At 45.6% G+C, this 18,254-nt stretch overlaps 1 protein-coding gene across 1 annotated transcript in view; it reads left to right on the forward strand.

The window, feature by feature from the left end:
• Positions 1 to 18,254, forward strand: part of Swap70 (switching B cell complex subunit SWAP70) — a 64,138-nt gene that overhangs the window by 34,589 nt on the left and 11,295 nt on the right. The window contains exons 3-7 of the mRNA XM_075971871.1: positions 746 to 919; positions 10,278 to 10,505; positions 11,778 to 11,924; positions 13,824 to 13,932; positions 16,066 to 16,247. Of these exons, the coding sequence (XP_075827986.1) occupies positions 746 to 919; positions 10,278 to 10,505; positions 11,778 to 11,924; positions 13,824 to 13,932; positions 16,066 to 16,247 (840 nt within the window). The remainder of the gene's footprint in view (positions 1 to 745; positions 920 to 10,277; positions 10,506 to 11,777; positions 11,925 to 13,823; positions 13,933 to 16,065; positions 16,248 to 18,254) is intronic.

The following is an 18,254-nucleotide window of genomic DNA, read 5'->3' on the forward strand; positions in this document are numbered from 1 at the left end:
TAACCAGCCTTAGCTTGGCTTGTTTCTTGCCAGCTTTTCTTATCTTAAATTATCCCATCTACCTTTGGCCCCAGGGCTTTTTTTTTTAAAAAAAATATTTATTTATTTATTATGTATACAATATTCTTTCTGCGTGTATGCCTGAAGGCCAGAAGAGGGCACCAGACCTCATTTCAGATGGTTGTGAGCCACCATGTGGTTGCTGGGAATTGAACTCAGGACCTTTGGAAGAGCAGGCAACGCTCTTAACCACTGAGCCATCTCTCCAGCCCAGCCCCAGGGCTTTTATCTTTCTCACCCCTGCATACCTTTTCTCTCCTTCTTACACCGCACTGGCTGTGTAGCTGGGTGGCTGGGTGGCCGGCCCCTGAAGTCCTCCTCCCTCTCTCATTCCCAGATCTTTTTTTCCTCTTCCAGATTTCTCCTCTGTTTATCCTCTCTGCCTGCTAGCCCCACCTGTTTCTCTCTCCTGCTTCGCTATTGGCTGTTCAGCCCCGTATTAGACCATCAAGGTGATTTAGACAGGCACAGTAACACAGCTTCACAGAGTTAAGCAAATAAAACATAAAGTAATACCCCATAAAATTATATTCCCCAGCACACATGGAGACACAGGAAAGGACAGGCTCTCGTTTTCCCTTCTCTCTGACACCTGAACATGAGGCTATGCCCCCGGCCCAGTAGAGACCCACTGTAGTGTGTGACCCTATTTCAGACTGGCTCACAAATTTTCTTTCCTTCTTAGGTCCAGGACAACTTTGACAAGATTGAATTCAATAGGATGTGTTGGACCCTCTGTGTCAAGAAAAACCTCACAAAGAATCCACTACTCATTACAGAAGAAGACGCATTTAAAGTGTGGGTCATCTTCAACTTTCTGTCTGAGGACAAGTATCCATTACTTATTGTGCCAGAAGAGGTAAGGCGTGGCCTTGAGGAGTCTTTAGATGTCTGGGTAGTGAGTAGGCCTGGCCAGCAAACATTTGTGTTGATTTAGTGTTGGTATTTGAGACAGTATTTTTTGGATCAGAGGCAAAAACAGGTTGAGTTTTTCAGGACATATTAAGGATTTTGGGGTAGGTCCCACCGTTGGAGATTTGCGAGGACAGTGAGGCTCCCTCTTGTAATTGGCGTGATTGCAGATGAGTCCGTCCTCATGATATCTGAAGACCGTTTGCTCAGTGCAAGGGACAACATGATTTTCAGTCCTTGTGGAAGAACCCACTGATGCTCTGTGGGAGATACATAGGATCCAGAATGTTCTCTCACTGTGTTAGGAGTAGGTACTAGTCCTGTTTCAAACCCTAGGGTGCTGGCTGTTTCCTGGCCCTCCCACAGCAAATGAAGTCACCTCTTGCTGCTCGTCTGTATTGCTCCCCCAGGAATTCCAAAGTGCAGGCACCGGGAATAGGAATAGGTCTCTGTGCTGTTTTTTCTGGGAACCAGGGATGCAGGAGAGGTTTGACCAGGCAAGGATCTTTATGAATCACGATGACAATTTCCTGTATGAGGCGGCTACATTCATGAAATCGTGATTATGATGTTGTTGAGTCCTGTGGCTGAACTTTTGGGTCTCAGAGTCCTCTGCAGAGCACAGCTAACTGATCTGTACTAGATAATGTCATAACCAGCAGATCAAACTTTTATCCTCTTGTTGCTGTCCTCTCGTGTCGATAAGGCCTGGTTGTGGAGAAGTACAGGCAGGTTTCAGACCTGGCCCACTAGAGGTAGCATAATGTTTTAGTTTAAAGCATGCTTTTTGAAACAGACTGATTTTGAAACCCAACTTTGCCACTTATCCACAGAGTAACAAATTAATCTCCCAGTCCGGGTCTCCCCACCTTTAAAATGGAGATGGTTGTTTTCCTGTGAGGCTGAACAGGTTGACATACGAAGCATTTGACGTGGTGCCATGATCCGTGCTCACTGAAGAGATGTATTCGTGTGTTTTGGTAGTGAATGACTGTATGACAAGCTGATGAGCAAGTGGGTATCTGGAGAGGGTGTGGCATGTCTGGTGGTGTAGGAAAATACACCGCTGGAGCTTGAGAGGCCAGGGCTGGGGAGAGACTTGAGAAAGCACGGGGGTGGGTTAGGGCAGGGGCAGGGATCCTAGTTGGAGTTGTAAGAGCCAAGGAACCTTGGGGCTGTTTCTCTGGTAGCAGGAGGAAGTAGAATTGGTAAAGGAAGTAGAACTGGGCAGATAAGAGGAGATGCATGAGAATCTTAAATTGCAGAAAAACCAGATAGTGGTAAGAAGGGGCCCCTGGATTTAATAACAGGTGGTCTTGCTAACAAGGGAAAGGCAGTTTCTATGGTAGTGGGAACAGTTCTTAGTGTTAACTCTTATAATGCTGTAGTATCAAGTATGCATGACTGTTAAAGGGGAAGGAGAAAGCAGCGTCTTAGAGCAGTGCCCAGCACAACCCAGAGAGCGAGTGGAATAATGGTGGCCTAAAGAGGCACTTGACAGACAGATCTCTGCACATGCTAATTTTTTTTTTAAGAAAAGAATTTTGTTTTATTCTCACTACTACTATTATTACTTTATGTGGATGAGCATTTTGCTTGTATGTTTGTCTGTGCACCACATGTGTGCCCTTGGAGGTCAGAAAAGGGCATTGGATTTCCCAGACCTGGAGTTATGGAAGGTTGTTTGCCACCATGTGGGTACAGACGGCAGTCTTAGCTGCTGAACCATCTTTCCTGCCCCACATAAGATTTCCAACATGGTGTTTTTTTTTGTTTGTTTGTTTTTTTTTTTTTTTGAGACAGGGTCTTTCTACAGAGCCATGGCTATCATGGCACTCAATTTGTAGACCAGGCTGGTCTCAGAGATCTGCCTGCCTTTTCCTCCTGAGTATGGGGATTAAAGGCATGTGCCTCCAGGCCCTGCTTTCCAGTATGGTCTTTGAAGGAATTTTTGCAGCCACACTCAGAATTGCAAGTTTATTCATGTGTTGGAATTAATCTTGACCTTTTGGATTTTCTGTCACTAAAGTATCGTGGCGGACCTGAAAGCCTCATTGTCTTGTTTTCAGAAATAGTGATTACGTAGCAAGGGCGTGTGCTTGCTTTGTTTATGGACAAGGTAAGTGCTTTCCTGGTTTGGGGGCCTTGCCATCACTGGGCCACCACGGTGGTGAGCCTCCTGATGACTCTGAGCCTCCATGGGCCTGTTTCTGCTGCGGCCCAGAGCCCAGCCAGGTGCTCCCGCGTGCTTATCTCCACTGTGGCAGGCTGACGTGAGCATTGGTCTTTTTTCAGACATGTTACTCCTGTTTGGGAAGGAATGTTCTCTCTTTGGTCAGTGGATTTGTCATGGTTTGTGTGGGCTTCCTCTGTGCCTCAGCCTCTCCTCTCAGGGTCAGAACTGGGAACACAGGCTGCATTTCCAGCCCTGGGGAAGGTCGAGCCTGCCTGGTTTACGTGACAGTATCTGTTACAAATAGCGGAAGCAGTTAGATTTATAGATTGCTCCTGTGGGGCAGAGAAGGGGTCATTGGAGCAGAGAAATGTGAACTTAGTTCAGCTGTCCAGTCAGCCTCCTGAGGTTTAACCCAGGAGCTTGGGCCCACTGAGACGGCCACACGAGTCACTGCCCTTTGATGAGCACTGCCACCCCAAGGTCACGCTGGATTGTGGAAAATACAGCCTATCCAATTTTAACAGCATAATGACTGAATTTGAGCTGTTTTAGGCATGTATATTGTTAGAAAACAGAATGTAAAGCATATTTAAAAATAAATTTTGAATGCAAATTCTTTGTGAGTTTAAATTAAATTCCCCAGGGGCTGTAGAGATTGCTCAGTGGTTAAGGGCAATGCTGCTCTTCCAGAGGACCAGGGTTCAATTTCTAGCTTGTATGTGGCAGCTCACAGCTGTCTGTAACTCTAGTTCCAGAGGATCCAACACTCTGTACAGACGTACACTCAGGCAAGATGCCAAAGTGCATAAATACATAAACAAATTCCCGTTGGGAATTTTAGAGTCTTAAAGTTCAGAATGTCTGATATACAATGAGAAGCTTGACGGTCATCATGCGGAACTCCAAATAGACGCTGTCTGTCAATATATCTAATCTAATCTGTCTGAGCCGAGGTCTCCCGTTGCCCTGGCTGACTTTGAACTCACAGAGATCTTTCTGCCTCTGCTTCCCAACTGCTGGTTAAGGGTGTGGTCGTGTTCTACCACTTTGCCTGATTTTTATATTTCTAGTAATGAATGTATCATAATGATCACTTGCATTTAAGTATAAGGCTTTTGTTGTTATTTGTTTTGCTTTTTTGAGATACAGTTTCTGGTCTTGAACTCGTGTCTGTTCTCCTGCCTTCACCCCAAGCGCTGGGTTATAGATTGCTCTACTGTACCCAGTGAAGTCCGAGTTTGTTTTTCATTTTTCTCTCTGCTTCAGCTAACACTGTACGACAGCGGCAGTTGTGTGAACTATACATTCATTTGGTTCAGCTTCCATTGACCAGAATGTCAAATAAATACTTATGTTGCACATGAAGGTGCTTCTATCGGGACATTTGCCAAGAAATGGCGATCCCCTTGGAGTTGGTTCCTTACTCCTTCTGGTGATATTCCTGGAAGTGTGTGCTTGTAAAGTATGGTTTTTGCTAGTGCCGTTTCCCACAGAACCAAGAACAAAACAGGATGTGTCCGTCATACGCTTACTTGGAAGAATTGCCTTGCTGTATGAAAACTTGAAATAGTTCTAAAGAGATTTTAGGTGAGGTAAAAACCTCACTGCCTCTTTAATGAGAGAGAACTTTTGACAAACGTTCAAGCCAAAGGCCCAGAGAAATCCCATTCAGCTTGCAATTTCTTCTTTGTTATTTTTGGTGAAATCTGCTTGGAAGGAGGAAGCAAGCTGCTTCCTGAGCTGAATGCGCCTGAGAATTGGTGCAGGCCGCTGTAAACCAACCCAGCACGTGACTCATTATGTGGTTCATTGAATAGGGGAGCCAGAGAATGCGTCTCTTTGGCTAGCACAATCAAAATGTCCTCTGCTGTTTGGTTATGGTAAGAAAATGATTGTGTCGGGAGTCTCCAGGAATAGACACAGTTGTTGGGAGTCATGGCTTGTTGGTGCTGGGCTGACCTTTAGGAAGGTTCCAGACGGACCTGAGAGGCTGCTTTGAGAAGTGAGTTGTTAGTAACATTTTCTGAGTTGCGAACGAAAGATCATCTGGTGAAGCCAGGAGCCCAGAGTTGGGAAGTGCAGGTGTCTTTTCCAGAGCTGTAGGGAAGGCGGAACTGAGGCTTCAGGTGGGCGTGGGGAAGGCGGAGCTGAGGCTGCAGGTGGGCGTGGGAAAGGTGGAGCTGAAGCTGTCCGAGCTGAGTCACAGCCCGCAGCCTAGAGCCTTCTCTTAGGGATTAGGGCTTCTCTGTTTGTTAATGTCACTGCTTATTTTCCCTTGAACCTTTATTTACATAACTATCCTTTGTTACAGGATTGGAGGGTAAGACAGCGGCTTGTGCATCCCAGGCTGGCTTTGAACTCCTGAACTTCCTGCTGCCAACCCTCCTTCCTTCCTTCCTTCCTTCCTTCCTTCCTTCCTTCCTTCCTTCCTTCCTTCCTTCCTTCCTTTTAATTTTCTTATTGTTTTGTCTTTGGTCTCTTCTTGACTTCAGTCATTTTTCCTGTTATTTTTTCCCCTCTTCCACCATCTGTTTCTAAGCAGCCAGTGGCACACCTTCAGCAAGAGAAGGGAAAGGCCGCAGAGTGCTTCCTTTCCACAGTAGCATTTGTTAGCATCTCACACTTTTCAAGCCCCCCCCCCCCATAATCTTTATCACAAGGGAGTGTCGTCACTAAGCTAAGTCTTTAGAACTTTCAGTTTTTGAACTTGGGGTATTTAGCGAATGTAAATTTCTTCGCCTTCTTTTCTTGTTACACTTTATCATTCCACAAACCACTTTACAATCACATTAATGGGGATGCAAAGAATGAAACAGAAAAGTGAACACCAAGTCTTATTGTAACTAAAGATTTTCAAACATTTCTACTGAATGTTTGCCAGACGATCTTTATGGTGTTTGTGCAGGGGAAGGCACAGGTCCGCTTAACTTTGCTTTCTTTGTTTTCTCAAATATAATTTTAAGTGACTGTATAATATGTCACCCTCAGTGGAGGGGAAGCAGCCTCGATGGTGTGCCTGCTGGGCAGCTCTGTGCAAACCGTTCTCTGTGGTTCTTCTTTTATCTCTTTCTGTGCTGAGTGTTGTTAGCCCCATTTCACAGGTGAGGATATCAGAGCTTAGTTTACTTCATTTTAGATGTGAGTTGAGTCCGGCTTCCTTAGGTCCCCTGCTGAGCTCTGGGAATTCAGAGTTAGATGGGGCACAGTCCCTTCCATGAGGAATTCAGAAAATGGTGGAAAAGCAGATGAGGACCAGAAATGGAACACAGCACACCAAGTACAGCAGGGAGGGACACAGAAGAGGGTGCAGGGGATGCAGGCCTGCCTTAATGCTCGCTAGAGCAGAGTGTGAGGGCACCTGAGCCTTGATACAGCCGAAGGACAAGGGCAGATGGCAGAGGAGGAACTTACTTGTGAACCAGTGGACAAAAGGGACCTTCCTTCCTTCCTTCCTTCCTTCCTTCCTTCCCTCCCTCCCTCCCTCCCTCCCTCCCTCCCTCCCTCCCTCCCTTTCTCTCTCCTCCTGTGTTTGTTTGGTTTTTGGAGACAGAGTCTCACGTATGCAGCTCTGTCTGGCCTGAAGCAGAGCTCTGTCTCCCTCAGTCTCCCAAGTTCTGAGATTAAAGGTGTGTGTCACCACACCCAGCTAAATATTTTCTTTCCGTTTCAACCTTATAGGAAGATAACGTTTTATAACCTGGCCCAGCACACATAAGTATGCACACAAAACCTTGCTGTAAAGCTGTATCTGGCTCTGTTGTGGGTGGATTAGAGTGTTTTTCATTCCATTGCAAAAAGTGCTGATTGAATTCATGGTGGAAAACACTGGTCTTGGAGATAATGTCAGTAGCATTTTTTTACTGGTTTGATCTAAGTGGTGAGGACCTAGGATACTGGTGTGGGTTTTTGTGGATGATATCATACCAACTGAAATCAGTAACGAGGGGAGGGAACAAGGAGGACAAGAGCCAGAATGAATCTGAGCACAGTACACGTGTGGAATTTTGTAGTAGGAACAGCGGGCTGCGTCCAGCCACCCAGCTAGCTTTACACCTGAAATAATTACATGGAAACTGTATTCTTTTAAACACTGCTTGGCCCATTAGCTCTAGCCTCTTATTGGCTAACTCTCACATCTTGATTAACCCATTTCTATTAATCTGTGTAGCACCACGAGGTGGTGGCTTACCAGGAAGATTCTTAACCTGCGTCCATCCGCCTTGGAGAGGAGAGCTATAGCGTCTGCCTGGAGAGGAGAGGCATGGTGTCTGGCTCACTGCCTTCTTCCTCCCAGAATTCAGTTCTATCTTCCCTGCCTACCTAATTTTCTGTCCTATCAAAGGGCCAAGGCAGTTTCTTTATTAACCAATTAAAGTAACACATAGACAGATGACTCTCCTCCATCATAATTTCCATAGTCAAACCCATCAATTTGTACGATGAATATGCTCTAAAAATATATCAGAGAGAGAGAGAACATGGGGGAAGGTAGGAGGAGAGGCAGTGTTGGGAATACTGTCACACAGAAATATATCAGAGAGAGAGAGAGAAAGAGAGAGAGAGAACATGGGGAAGGTAGGAGGAGGCAGTGTTGGGAATACTGTCACACAGAAATATATCAGAGAGAGAGAGAGAGAGAGAGAGAGAGAACATGGGGGAAGGTAGGAGGAGAGGCAGTGTTGGGAATACTGTCACACAGAAATATATCAGAGAGAGAGAGAGAGAGAGAGAGAGAGACAGAGAGACAGAGAGAGAGAGAGAGAGAGAGAGAGAGAGAGAGAGAGAGAGAGAGAGAGAACATGGGGAAGGTAGGAGGAGGCAGTGTTGGGAATACTGTCACACAGAAATATATCAGAGAGAGAGAGAGAGAGAGAGAACATGGGGGAAGGTAGGAGGAGAGGCAGTGTTGGGAATACTGTCACACAGAAATATATCAGAGAGAGAGAGAGAGAGAGAGAGAGAGAGAGAGAGAGAGAGAGAGAGAGAACACATGGGGAAGGTAGGAGGAGGCAGTGTTGGGAATACTGTCACACAGAAATATATCAGAGAGAGAGAGAGAGAGAGAGAGAGAGAGAGAGAGAGAGAGAGAGAGAGAACATGGGGAAGGTAGGAGGAGAGGCAGTGTTGGGAATACTGTCACACAGAAATATATCAGAGAGAGAGAGAGAGAGAGAGAGAGAGAGAGAGAGAGAGAGAGAGAGAGAGAACATGGGGAAGGTAGGAGGAGAGGCAGTGTTGGGAATACTGTCACACAGAAATATATCAGAGAGAGAGAGAGAGAGAGAGAGAGAGAGAGAGAGAGAGAGAGAGAACATGGGGGAAGGTAGGAGGAGGCAGTGTTGGGAATACTGTCACACAGAAATATATCAGAGAGAGAGAGAGAGAGAGAGAGAGAGAGAGAGAGAGAGAGAGAGAGAGAGAGAACATGGGGAAGGTAGGAGGAGGCAGTGTTGGGAATACTGTCACACAGAAATATATCAGAGAGAGAGAGAGAGAGAGAGAGAGAGAGAGAGAACATGGGGAAGGTAGGAGGAGGCAGTGTTGGGAATACTGTCACACAGAAATAGAGAGAGAGAGAGAGAGAGAGAGAGAGAGAGAGAGAGAGAGAGAGAGAGAGAGAGAGAGAACATGGGGAAGGTAGGAGGAGGCAGTGTTGGGAATACTGTCACACAGAAATATATCAGAGAGAGAGAGAGAAAGAGAGAGAACATGGGGAAGGTAGGAGGAGGCAGTGTTGGGAACACTGTCACACAGAAATATATCAGAGAGAGAGAGAGAGAGAGAGAGAGAGAGAGAGAGAGAGAGAGAGAGAGAGAGAGAGAGAGAATGGGGAAGGTAGGAGGAGGCAGTGTTGGGAACACTGTCACACAGTGCCACCTTCTCATGTCATCACTGCCTTGTTTCTTCCCTTCTTCTCCCCACCCCAGCTATCTTCCTACACAATGTCTGATGTTTCAAGATTTAGTAAGCCCTTCTGGCTTACACTAGGAACCCAATCACGTTTATAACATCATCAGTGTTCTAATGGATGGAGACATCAGGAAATAAGTAATTGGTTTACATAGGAGATCTGTAAATTAGGGAATAACTTGTGCGTCTGAGATGGTTATTTACTTTAACACATGTTCAGTGAGATCCGTGTGTGTAGCTGCTGCTGGTGTGCCTGTCTCAGTAACTCAGTACAGCGGAGGTGGGGGCAGGAGAATCGGTTCAAGATCGTTCTTTGCTGCATAGTGAGTTTGAGGCCAGTCTGAACTACATGAAACCCTGTTTTGGAATGAAACAACAGGGAAAAAAGCATAATGTTCTTGATACAGTGAGATATTCACCCCAATAGAGTAACGAGGTGACTGTAGTTTGTGTGTGCTGTGTTTATAGGTTTCCCTAGCTCCGTATGCACACAGACATGATGTGCAAATTGTGGGTTGTCAGTTCTTGATTTCCTTCTAGCCCAGCAGAGAACAACCGCTGGTGTTTTATGTAGACAGCTTTCTCTAGCAAAGGGAGTGTCTTACTCTTTTGGAAGTATAAAGAATATTTCCTTCTGGGCAGTGGTGGTGCACCCCTTTAATCCCAACTCTTAGGAGGCAGAGGCAGGCAGATCTCCAAGTTCGAGGCCAGCTTGGTCTCCAGAGCAAGTTCTAGGACAACCAGAGCTGTTATACAGAGAAACCCTGAAAGAGTATTTGCTGAATTGACTCCAATAGTGTGAATGACACAAATATCTATGTTAAAAATGTGAAATAATTATCCATGTGGTGGTGTGTATATCTTCAGTTCTAGCAATCAGGAGGCAGGGAGATTTCTGAGTTTGAGACCAGCCTGGTTTGCAGAACAAGTTCCAGAATAGGCAGGGCTGCCCAGAGAGGTCATCACACACACACACACACACACACACACACACACAAATCTAAAAAAAAAAGAGCCAGGTAGTGGTGGCTCTTTAATCCCAGCACTCAGGAGGCAGAGGCAGGCAGATCTGTGTGAGTGTGAGGCCAGCCTGGTCTATGGTGCAAGTTCTAGGACAGCCAAAGCCACAGAGAAAACCTGTCTCAGAAAGCCAAAAATATACATCAAATAAATAAATAAATACCCTAAAAAAGGAAAATGTTTATTTTTCCCCCTACAGATTGAATATCTGCTTAAGAAACTTACAGAAGCTATGGGAGGAGGTTGGCAGCAAGAACAGTTTGAACATTACAAAATAAACTTCGATGACAGTAAAGACGGCCTTTCTGCTTGGGAACTTATTGAGCTGGTTGGAAATGGACAGTTTAGCAAGGGTATGGATCGTCAGACGGTGTCTATGGCCATTAACGAAGTCTTCAATGAGCTTATCTTAGATGTGCTGAAACAGGTAAGAGGGCTGTGACCCCATTCTCTCTCCTCTTTAGAGTTTGATACAAAATAACTTCTTCCCTCTTGCTCCCCTTTCCTTCCGCTCCCTCACTCCCTCACTTCTTTTCTGTATAGATGGTCTAAGTCACTTATACTCCTTAAATGATTTAGAACGAAAAGAAAGTTTCTTTTTTCTCTGTTATTAGAGTTTTAGGATTCACTGTGCCCTGTTGTGATCTTGAGGACTGGACCAAGGCATTGTCTGTTCTAGGCAAGGGCTCTGTGACTGAGCTGTATCTCTGGCCCTAGGCTCATGTTTTAGAGTTACAGTTCTGAAGTACAGTTAAGAATTGAGAAGTTATTATTTTTGAAGGGACTGTTAATCAAATTTACAAACTATTTTTTAAAGTATCCTCATGTTTTTACAGAATTAGACAAATACCTTTACCTTTAGAAAGAAATACTTTCATATAGCAAAGTTATATTTATTTTATCAGAATATTTTTGTTTTCTTATCACCCAACGTAGTACCTGATATATATGTAGGAACTAAATACTTATTAAATAGAACATCTGTCTGTCTGTCTTGAGACAGGCTGTCACTCAGCTCTGGGTAGCCTGGAGGTCACTTTGTAGACCAGGTGCCTGCTGGGATTGAAAGTGTGCACCGCTGTGTCTGGATATAGATATGGGTCTTTCACACATCTTATGTTATTGTATCAAATAATAATAACTCTGCTTTCGGGTTTCCTTACTTAGCTCCTTTCTTTGTTCAGTAGGTAATTATTATTGTCTCCATTCTCTTTTTTTCTGATGGGGCCCATCAATAAGTATTAATTAAGTCTTAACTTGTATAGGTTTTGGTATTAGGAGGAAGTATGTGACACACTCTGTCCACACACCTGTAGGTTTCCTTCTGGTGCCAGGAAATCCCAGACATTTCCGCTTACCTATAAATATGTCTATAAATATCTTAAAAGGTAAAACAGTTTAGGAAAATTCACTGTTTATCAATACCAAAGGTTCTGTTATCTGTATGTCACTTGCAGAGACTTTCTGAAATGTCTAAAATTACACATAAACCTTTGTGGTCACGTAGATTTGACTGGGGATCATGCCTCTGGCCTTCATAGATTCCCAGAGACTCAGGTCCATGATCTGCACGGGTGAAAACCACTGACGTGTGTATTTAGGACCGGGTGTCAGAGTGGAGTAAAGAAGACGATCCAAGGACCGCCAAGCTCTTCCACATAAAAGCACGCGTGTCTACATTAGGTTTACTCTTTCCCAGGGCTACATGATGAAGAAAGGCCACAAAAGGAAAAACTGGACCGAGCGGTGGTTTGTGTTAAAACCCAACATAATCTCCTACTACGTGAGTGAGGACCTGAAGGATAAGAAGGGAGACATCCTCTTGGACCAGAATTGCTGTGTGGAGGTGAGTGGGTGTGGCTGCTCCGCCTGCTTGCCTCTGCTGCCCCCTGCTGTCCACAGATGCTCTCCTCACTCCTCCAGACCCATCCCCAGCGAATCCCCAGCCTTCCCAGAATGAAGGATAGTCGCTGTGACTTCTAAACAGAAACTAAAGGTGGCTGACAAAATGCATACCTAATATGAATTTATTTTCTGCCTTATGCTTGGGAGTAAAGTATAGAGATTAAACCTGAGAGATTTATGTTTGAGGAATCAATTATTAAAGAAAAGGAAGGCATTAAAAAGGCAAAAAATGCAGTACAATAACATTGTAAATGTTCAATAAACTAAAAGATCTGGGGCATTTTGAGTAAAGCAAACGAAGAGGATTCATCATTAGAATTAGTATTTTGGGTGATTTTCAAAGGGGGAAGAGAGGGTCTCATGTAGCTCAGGTTGTCCTTGAAGTCACCGTGTAGCCAAGGATGGCCCTGAGTTCCTCATCCTCCTGCCTCTGCTGCTCCAGGCGCAGGAATGGCCTGGGCTGCTACACTTCACCTCCTTTTTGAGACATATTTATGTATTTATGAGACCTCACGTAGTCTAGGTGGTTTTAAACTCACTGTGGCCTTGAACTCTTGATCCTCCCGCCTCTTTCTTTCTATACAGCGTTAGGATTGTGGATGTGGGGCTCCACGCCTGTCTTGAGTGACTTATTTTATAGCTATTAATTCCGTAAAGATGTGGAGTCCCCAGGAACACAATTTCTGTTGGATGATGTGGCATTATCTGTAATCTCAGCACTCAGGAGGCAGGGGAACTGCCTGATCTACTTAGCCAGGGCTACATAGCAAGACCGTGTCTCAAAACATACTGTTTTTTTTTTTTTCTTCATTTGATTTTAGACTCGGTTTGTATATGAACCACCTAGTGTCTGTATTTGTTGAAGAACATTTAGAATACGGGAGTTCACACTCACTTATAGAAATGGTACAGAGATGAATTAATGCTCTGGGGTAAGCGGTGCCAACCAGGGGCTTTGCTTATATTCAGCTAGCCCGAGACCTACACGAGTACCATAAGCTCAGCCATTTAACTCATAAAGACAGAGGCCAAGAACCACAGGGCACTGGTGGTAACACCCCGGGTATAAGAGAAAGCCATAGCAGGCAGAGTTATGTCGGTGTCCCTTCCGGGTTCTTGCAGGGGACACGCTCAAGTGAAAAGGCGGCTCTCTCAAAAGCAGAGAGCATGCGGCCTCTTTTCCTCACCAGCTGCTGTAGTTCTTCCTTTATAGGTGTGGCGTCCCACTTGGGTCATTGTCATCGTACGTGGGCTGCCTGGGCACAGCAGTAAAATCAGACATTCACATTTGTAGGTGTTTTTCAGTGGCACTGAGTTTCAGCTATTTGTATAAATAGTTAAGAAAGGAATTGAAATATATAAGAAGAAAATTTAGCTGAGTGTGGTGTCACATTCCTGTAATCCTAGCACTTGGGAAGCTGGGCCTGAAGGGTCATGAGTTCAAGGTTAACCTAGTGAGGTCCTGTTTGTGAAGTCCTGTCTCCATAAACAAACTGATAGTTTCCTGCTGAAGGACTACATTTCCCAGTTTGCCTTGAGGACTGTGGAAGTCATCTCCATCCCTAGAAAAGGCCACATCCTGTCTCCTTCTGTGGGCGTTTTGGCATCTGCACATGTGGGTAACAAAGATGCCCCTCACCATGAATAAACATGGCTTCACCTAAGATCAGATCAAGACTCTTTCTGCGCGCTCTCTCCCCCTCCCTCTCTCTCTGTCTCTCTCTCTCTCTCTCTCTCTCTCTCTCTCTCTCTCTCTCTCTCTCTCTCTCCAGCTGCTTTTTAATAATTCAACACAAGGAAAAATAGAACTTTAAAGAACTAATCATGCTTTCTCTTTTAGTCTCTGCCTGACAAAGATGGAAAGAAGTGTCTTTTCCTGATAAAATGCTTTGATAAGACCTTTGAAATCAGCGCTTCGGATAAGAAGAAGAAACAGGAGTGGATTCAGGGTAGGACTTTTTTTTTTCATTGTTTTCCATGAAAACTTTAGAGCAGAATTGGGCATGGGCACACGGTTTTAATCCTAGCACTTGGGAGGTATACGCAGGAGGTCTGGAGCTCTCTACATGGAGTTCCAAGCCAGCCTGGGCTACTTTAGAACAAAACAAGCAAAATGGTGAGTGTCCCAACTTTCTGTTTTCAAAGCTCACAGAAGACGCTGGCACAGGGTTGCTTCCTTATGCCATGGTTGTTGCTACATTCGAAAGAAAATCCAGGAAACACGAGTTCCCCTTTTTTTGGTCAGTTTATTTGCATACTTACTTTGTGGGGATAAAACTATATTTTAGGTCTTATTACCACAGCCCCTGAGAGGGTTCCCCCGCCCCCTTTAGGCTTATGAAAAACGTTAGAGATCATCTTGTTACTATGCAAGGCAGAAAAGGAATTCATGGCGTGGCTTTGAACACCTCAGAAGCTTTTTAAGTAACTCAAAAAACCAATAAGTTGAGGAGAGAGCATTGTGCTTGCATAAAAGGAAGTGGATGATGTGTAGACTTGTCCATTTGCTTAACCTGTGTCAGAAGAAGCAGAAATGGTTAGCACTGTTGCTGATGGCCTGGAACCAGACCCTGGAGGATAGGAGTAGGCAGACGCCTTCCTGAATGTCTTTTCACACTTTTTGAATTTGAACAGTATGTATTAATAATCCAAGAAATTAATTTAAGTGGTTGAAAACACCAAGAGCCAAGGGTGGTGATTTATGCCTGTGATCCGACCACTCAGGAGGCAGAGGCGGTGGGTTGTTGTCAGTTTGAGGCCTGTCTGGGCTACTTAATAGGTTTAGGCCAACTTCAGTTACAGAGTCAAATTCTGTTTCAACAAACCAGAAAAGCTGCTGCAGAGATGGCCCAGCGACTAAGAGAACTGGCCGGCCCTCTAGAGGACCTGGCTCTGACGTCTAGTACCTACATGGTGGTTTACAACCATCAATAACTCCAGTCCAGGACATCTGACACCCTCCTCTGACCTCTGTGGGCACCAAACATACACACTGCACACACATACATGCAGGCAAAATACTCACATACATAAAGCAAAGGAATCTGAGAAAGACAAAAGTGAGATTTTTTTATATGAAACGTTTGTATGTAAATGGTGTGCATCTAGAATACACACGTGTCTTATGAAGTCCCTTGTGTGCTGTGCTGTATATAGATTTTCAGTAAATGACAATGACTGTGGTGTGTATATAGGTCGCATACAGGTGGGGGTGGTCTCATAGACGAAGACAGAATCAGGGTAGCAGGCTGCTGTCAGATGCTAGGAATTTGATTGTCTGCCCTTAGTGTGTCTTCATTTTACTTGGTGTTTGCTGTCATTGTGTGTATGGGTGTTCACAATGCCTCTGTGGGTCCCAAGGGTCAGATGGTCTCTGGGCTTACCTGCTGAGTCCTTATTTAGGAGTAGAAAAGGGTCAGGTGCTTGGTATCGGCACTTGGTAACCGAAGCAAGCAGGTTTGCTGTGAGTGTGAGGACAGATCAAGCTAGGCTACGTAGTGAAGCCCTGTCTCAAAAAAAAAAGTATCTATTTAGCTGGGCGGTGGTGGTGCACGCCTTTAATCCCAGCACTTGGGAGGCAGAGGCAGGCGGATCTCTGTGAGTTCGAGACCAGCGTGGTCTACAAGAGCTAGTTCCAGGACAGGCTCCAAAACCACAGAGAAACCCTGTCTCGAAAAACCAAAAAAAAAAAAAAAGTATCTAGAAAGGAGTTGAAAGAAAGTTCTTTGTTGTTGTTGCTTGTTTGTTTTGGTTTTTCGAGACAGAGTTTCTCTGTGTAGCCCTGGCTATCCTGGAATTCACTCTGAGGACCATGCTGGCCTTGAACGTAGAGATCCACCTGCTGGGATTAGAGGTGTGGGCCACCACTGCCTGGCCGGTCCGGTAGTGTTCCCAGTGAAGAGTCTGTGAGCACAGACTCGGAGGAGACTTCAGTACACACAGCCTCATGTGGGGACTGGAGAGCTGATGCCTCCCAGGCTGCGCCACTGCTCACTGGCAGGATTGGAATGAGTTCCCATCTCCCCTTCACTCGAGTGTTACACGTAAGAGTGCAGTGCCTCCTCTTTGTCCTGTCCTTCTAGCCATCCACTCTACCGTCCACCTGCTGAAGCTGGGCAGCCCCCCACCACACAAGGAAGCCCGCCAGCGTCGGAAAGAGCTCCGGAGGAAGCTGCTAGCGGAGCAGGAGGAGCTGGAACGGCAGATGAAGGAGCTCCAAGCTGCTAATGAAAACAAGCAACAGGAGCTGGAGAGCGTGAGGAAGGTAAGTGTAGGGCGGAGAGGCCTGGGGCATGGCAAGGGCAGTGTTCTCTTTACTACCGAAGCCGCAGCCTTAGGAGCTGCCGAAGTCACCAGCCTTAGTTCAGGGAGAGGTTTGGTGACCTGAGTTCTCAGGAGATTAGAGGATTGAAGGTGTCCAGCCTCTGGGCCTACTAAAACTCTTAGCCGTCCCTCCTGTCCCCTCTTTGTCCTTAGTAACTGGTGCTAGAGGGTGTAGACTTGAACCATGTTTCTATGTGTTCACGTGTGCTCTGATCACGCTATAGGACACACACAAAAGAGCAGAATAGAAGCTGAGCCAGGTCTGTAGTCACGAGGGCTGGGCTGAAGGAAAAGCCATCTCAGCGGCGCTGTTCACTCTGCGATAGGACTGCTGTGTTCTCGGACATGGCAGTTACCTGCTGCAGCCAGATATGGCAAGTTTAGCCTCACAGACTGTACTTACTTTGTCTAGAACTAGTCACGTGTTTCTGACGGAAGTCAGCTGTGGAGTTAACTCCAGGCCTACGTGTTTTGCTGCTCTCAAGGACTTTTGTCTTTCAGTGGTTTTACTGCGGTGTTCATGGGTTGCTTTTAAGATGGGGTCTCAGTATGTAGCTCTGGCTGGCCCAAAGCTGGTTGCTTAGACCAGGTTGTCTTCTAACTCAGCAATCTGCTTGCCCCTGTCTGGGACTAAAGGCATGGCCACCACTCCGGCACTGTCTTTGTTTTTGACCTATCTGGAGTTCACAGACCATGGACCAAGGTTTCCCATTATGTTGGCTAAAGGTTCAACCTATTTCTTCAAATATTTCTTCTTCCCGTTCACTCTTTCCTTATATTCTGTTGGACAGAATATCGTACATAAAGTGCCTGCATTCTCTGAAGCTGTTTATTCTTGTTTTTTTCTGTTCTTCTGACTGCATGATTTCTGAGGATCATGTTAGTGGAGTGTTCTGAAGCCCAAATAGATTGTTTAGCCTCTCTAGTTGATTAAAAAACAAACAACAAACAAAAAAGGTCTTGTAGCCCAGGCTAGCTTTCTACTCTCTACTTAGGGAGGCTGGCCTTGAACTTCTGCTCTTCCTGCTTTCACCGCCACAGCTGCAGCACACCTGTCCTTTGTGGTGCTGGAGAGTCCTGGCTCCCTGGCTTCCCGACGCTGTGCTGTTCTCCAGCCGAACGCTAGCCCTGGTCCTCTGGAAGACGCTTCATTCAGTTCTCTAACACCACAGTCCGGCCATCTCTGTTTGCCCTCCTGATTAACATTCCCTGCTCAATGAGGTGTTGTTCCTTCCACAGTGTCTTTAACCAGGACTTCCCTTCATTCTCTTCAGCGTATTTACTGGACCGGCTTTGTGGATATGCCCTGGGCTTCTTCAAAGGCAGTAACTGTTGACTGTTTTTTCCTACTTACGGGCTACACTTTCCTGTTTCTCATACTTTTTTTAGTTGGAAACTGGCTGTTTTAGAAGATAACGTGTTATAGGAACTAAGGATGCTGATCCTGACACCCCTGCCCTCAGCTTGTCATTGTTGGGCTATTTATTCAGTGGCTTGGCTGGACTGTTTCCTGGACCCCTGTGGCCTTTCCACCCTCTCCTCAGAGACTTAGCCGTGTGTATGCATTGCCACAGTCACCTGGAGTGACCCCAAAGTGCTCTCCTTCTCTCCTGTTAAGCTGTCTCGCCCCTAAGTGCCAGAGGGCACCGATCTCTGGGTGTTTGATTTGTTTTCTGCAGTGCCCTGAACTAACTAGGTTCAGTCTGGGCTTAAGTTCAGGCCAGTGTCCTCTCAAGGCTCGTCTTTGAGACTTGTTCCTACTCCTTGAGGGCTCTGCTTAGCCGGGCCTTTCTGGTTCTGCCCGGCTTAACTCGTCTGGTTGGTTTGCCAGCCTCCTATGACCCAATCTTTATTGTATTCAACTGTGACCTTAGGTTTGTACATCTTATATAACAAAGTCCTTTCTTTTGGTGAGAACCACAGAGCCTACTTTCTTCCAAGAGCAAAA

This window comes from Microtus pennsylvanicus, chromosome 5, assembly GCF_037038515.1.
Source record: "Microtus pennsylvanicus isolate mMicPen1 chromosome 5, mMicPen1.hap1, whole genome shotgun sequence".
NCBI classification, from domain to species: domain Eukaryota; kingdom Metazoa; phylum Chordata; class Mammalia; order Rodentia; family Cricetidae; genus Microtus; species Microtus pennsylvanicus.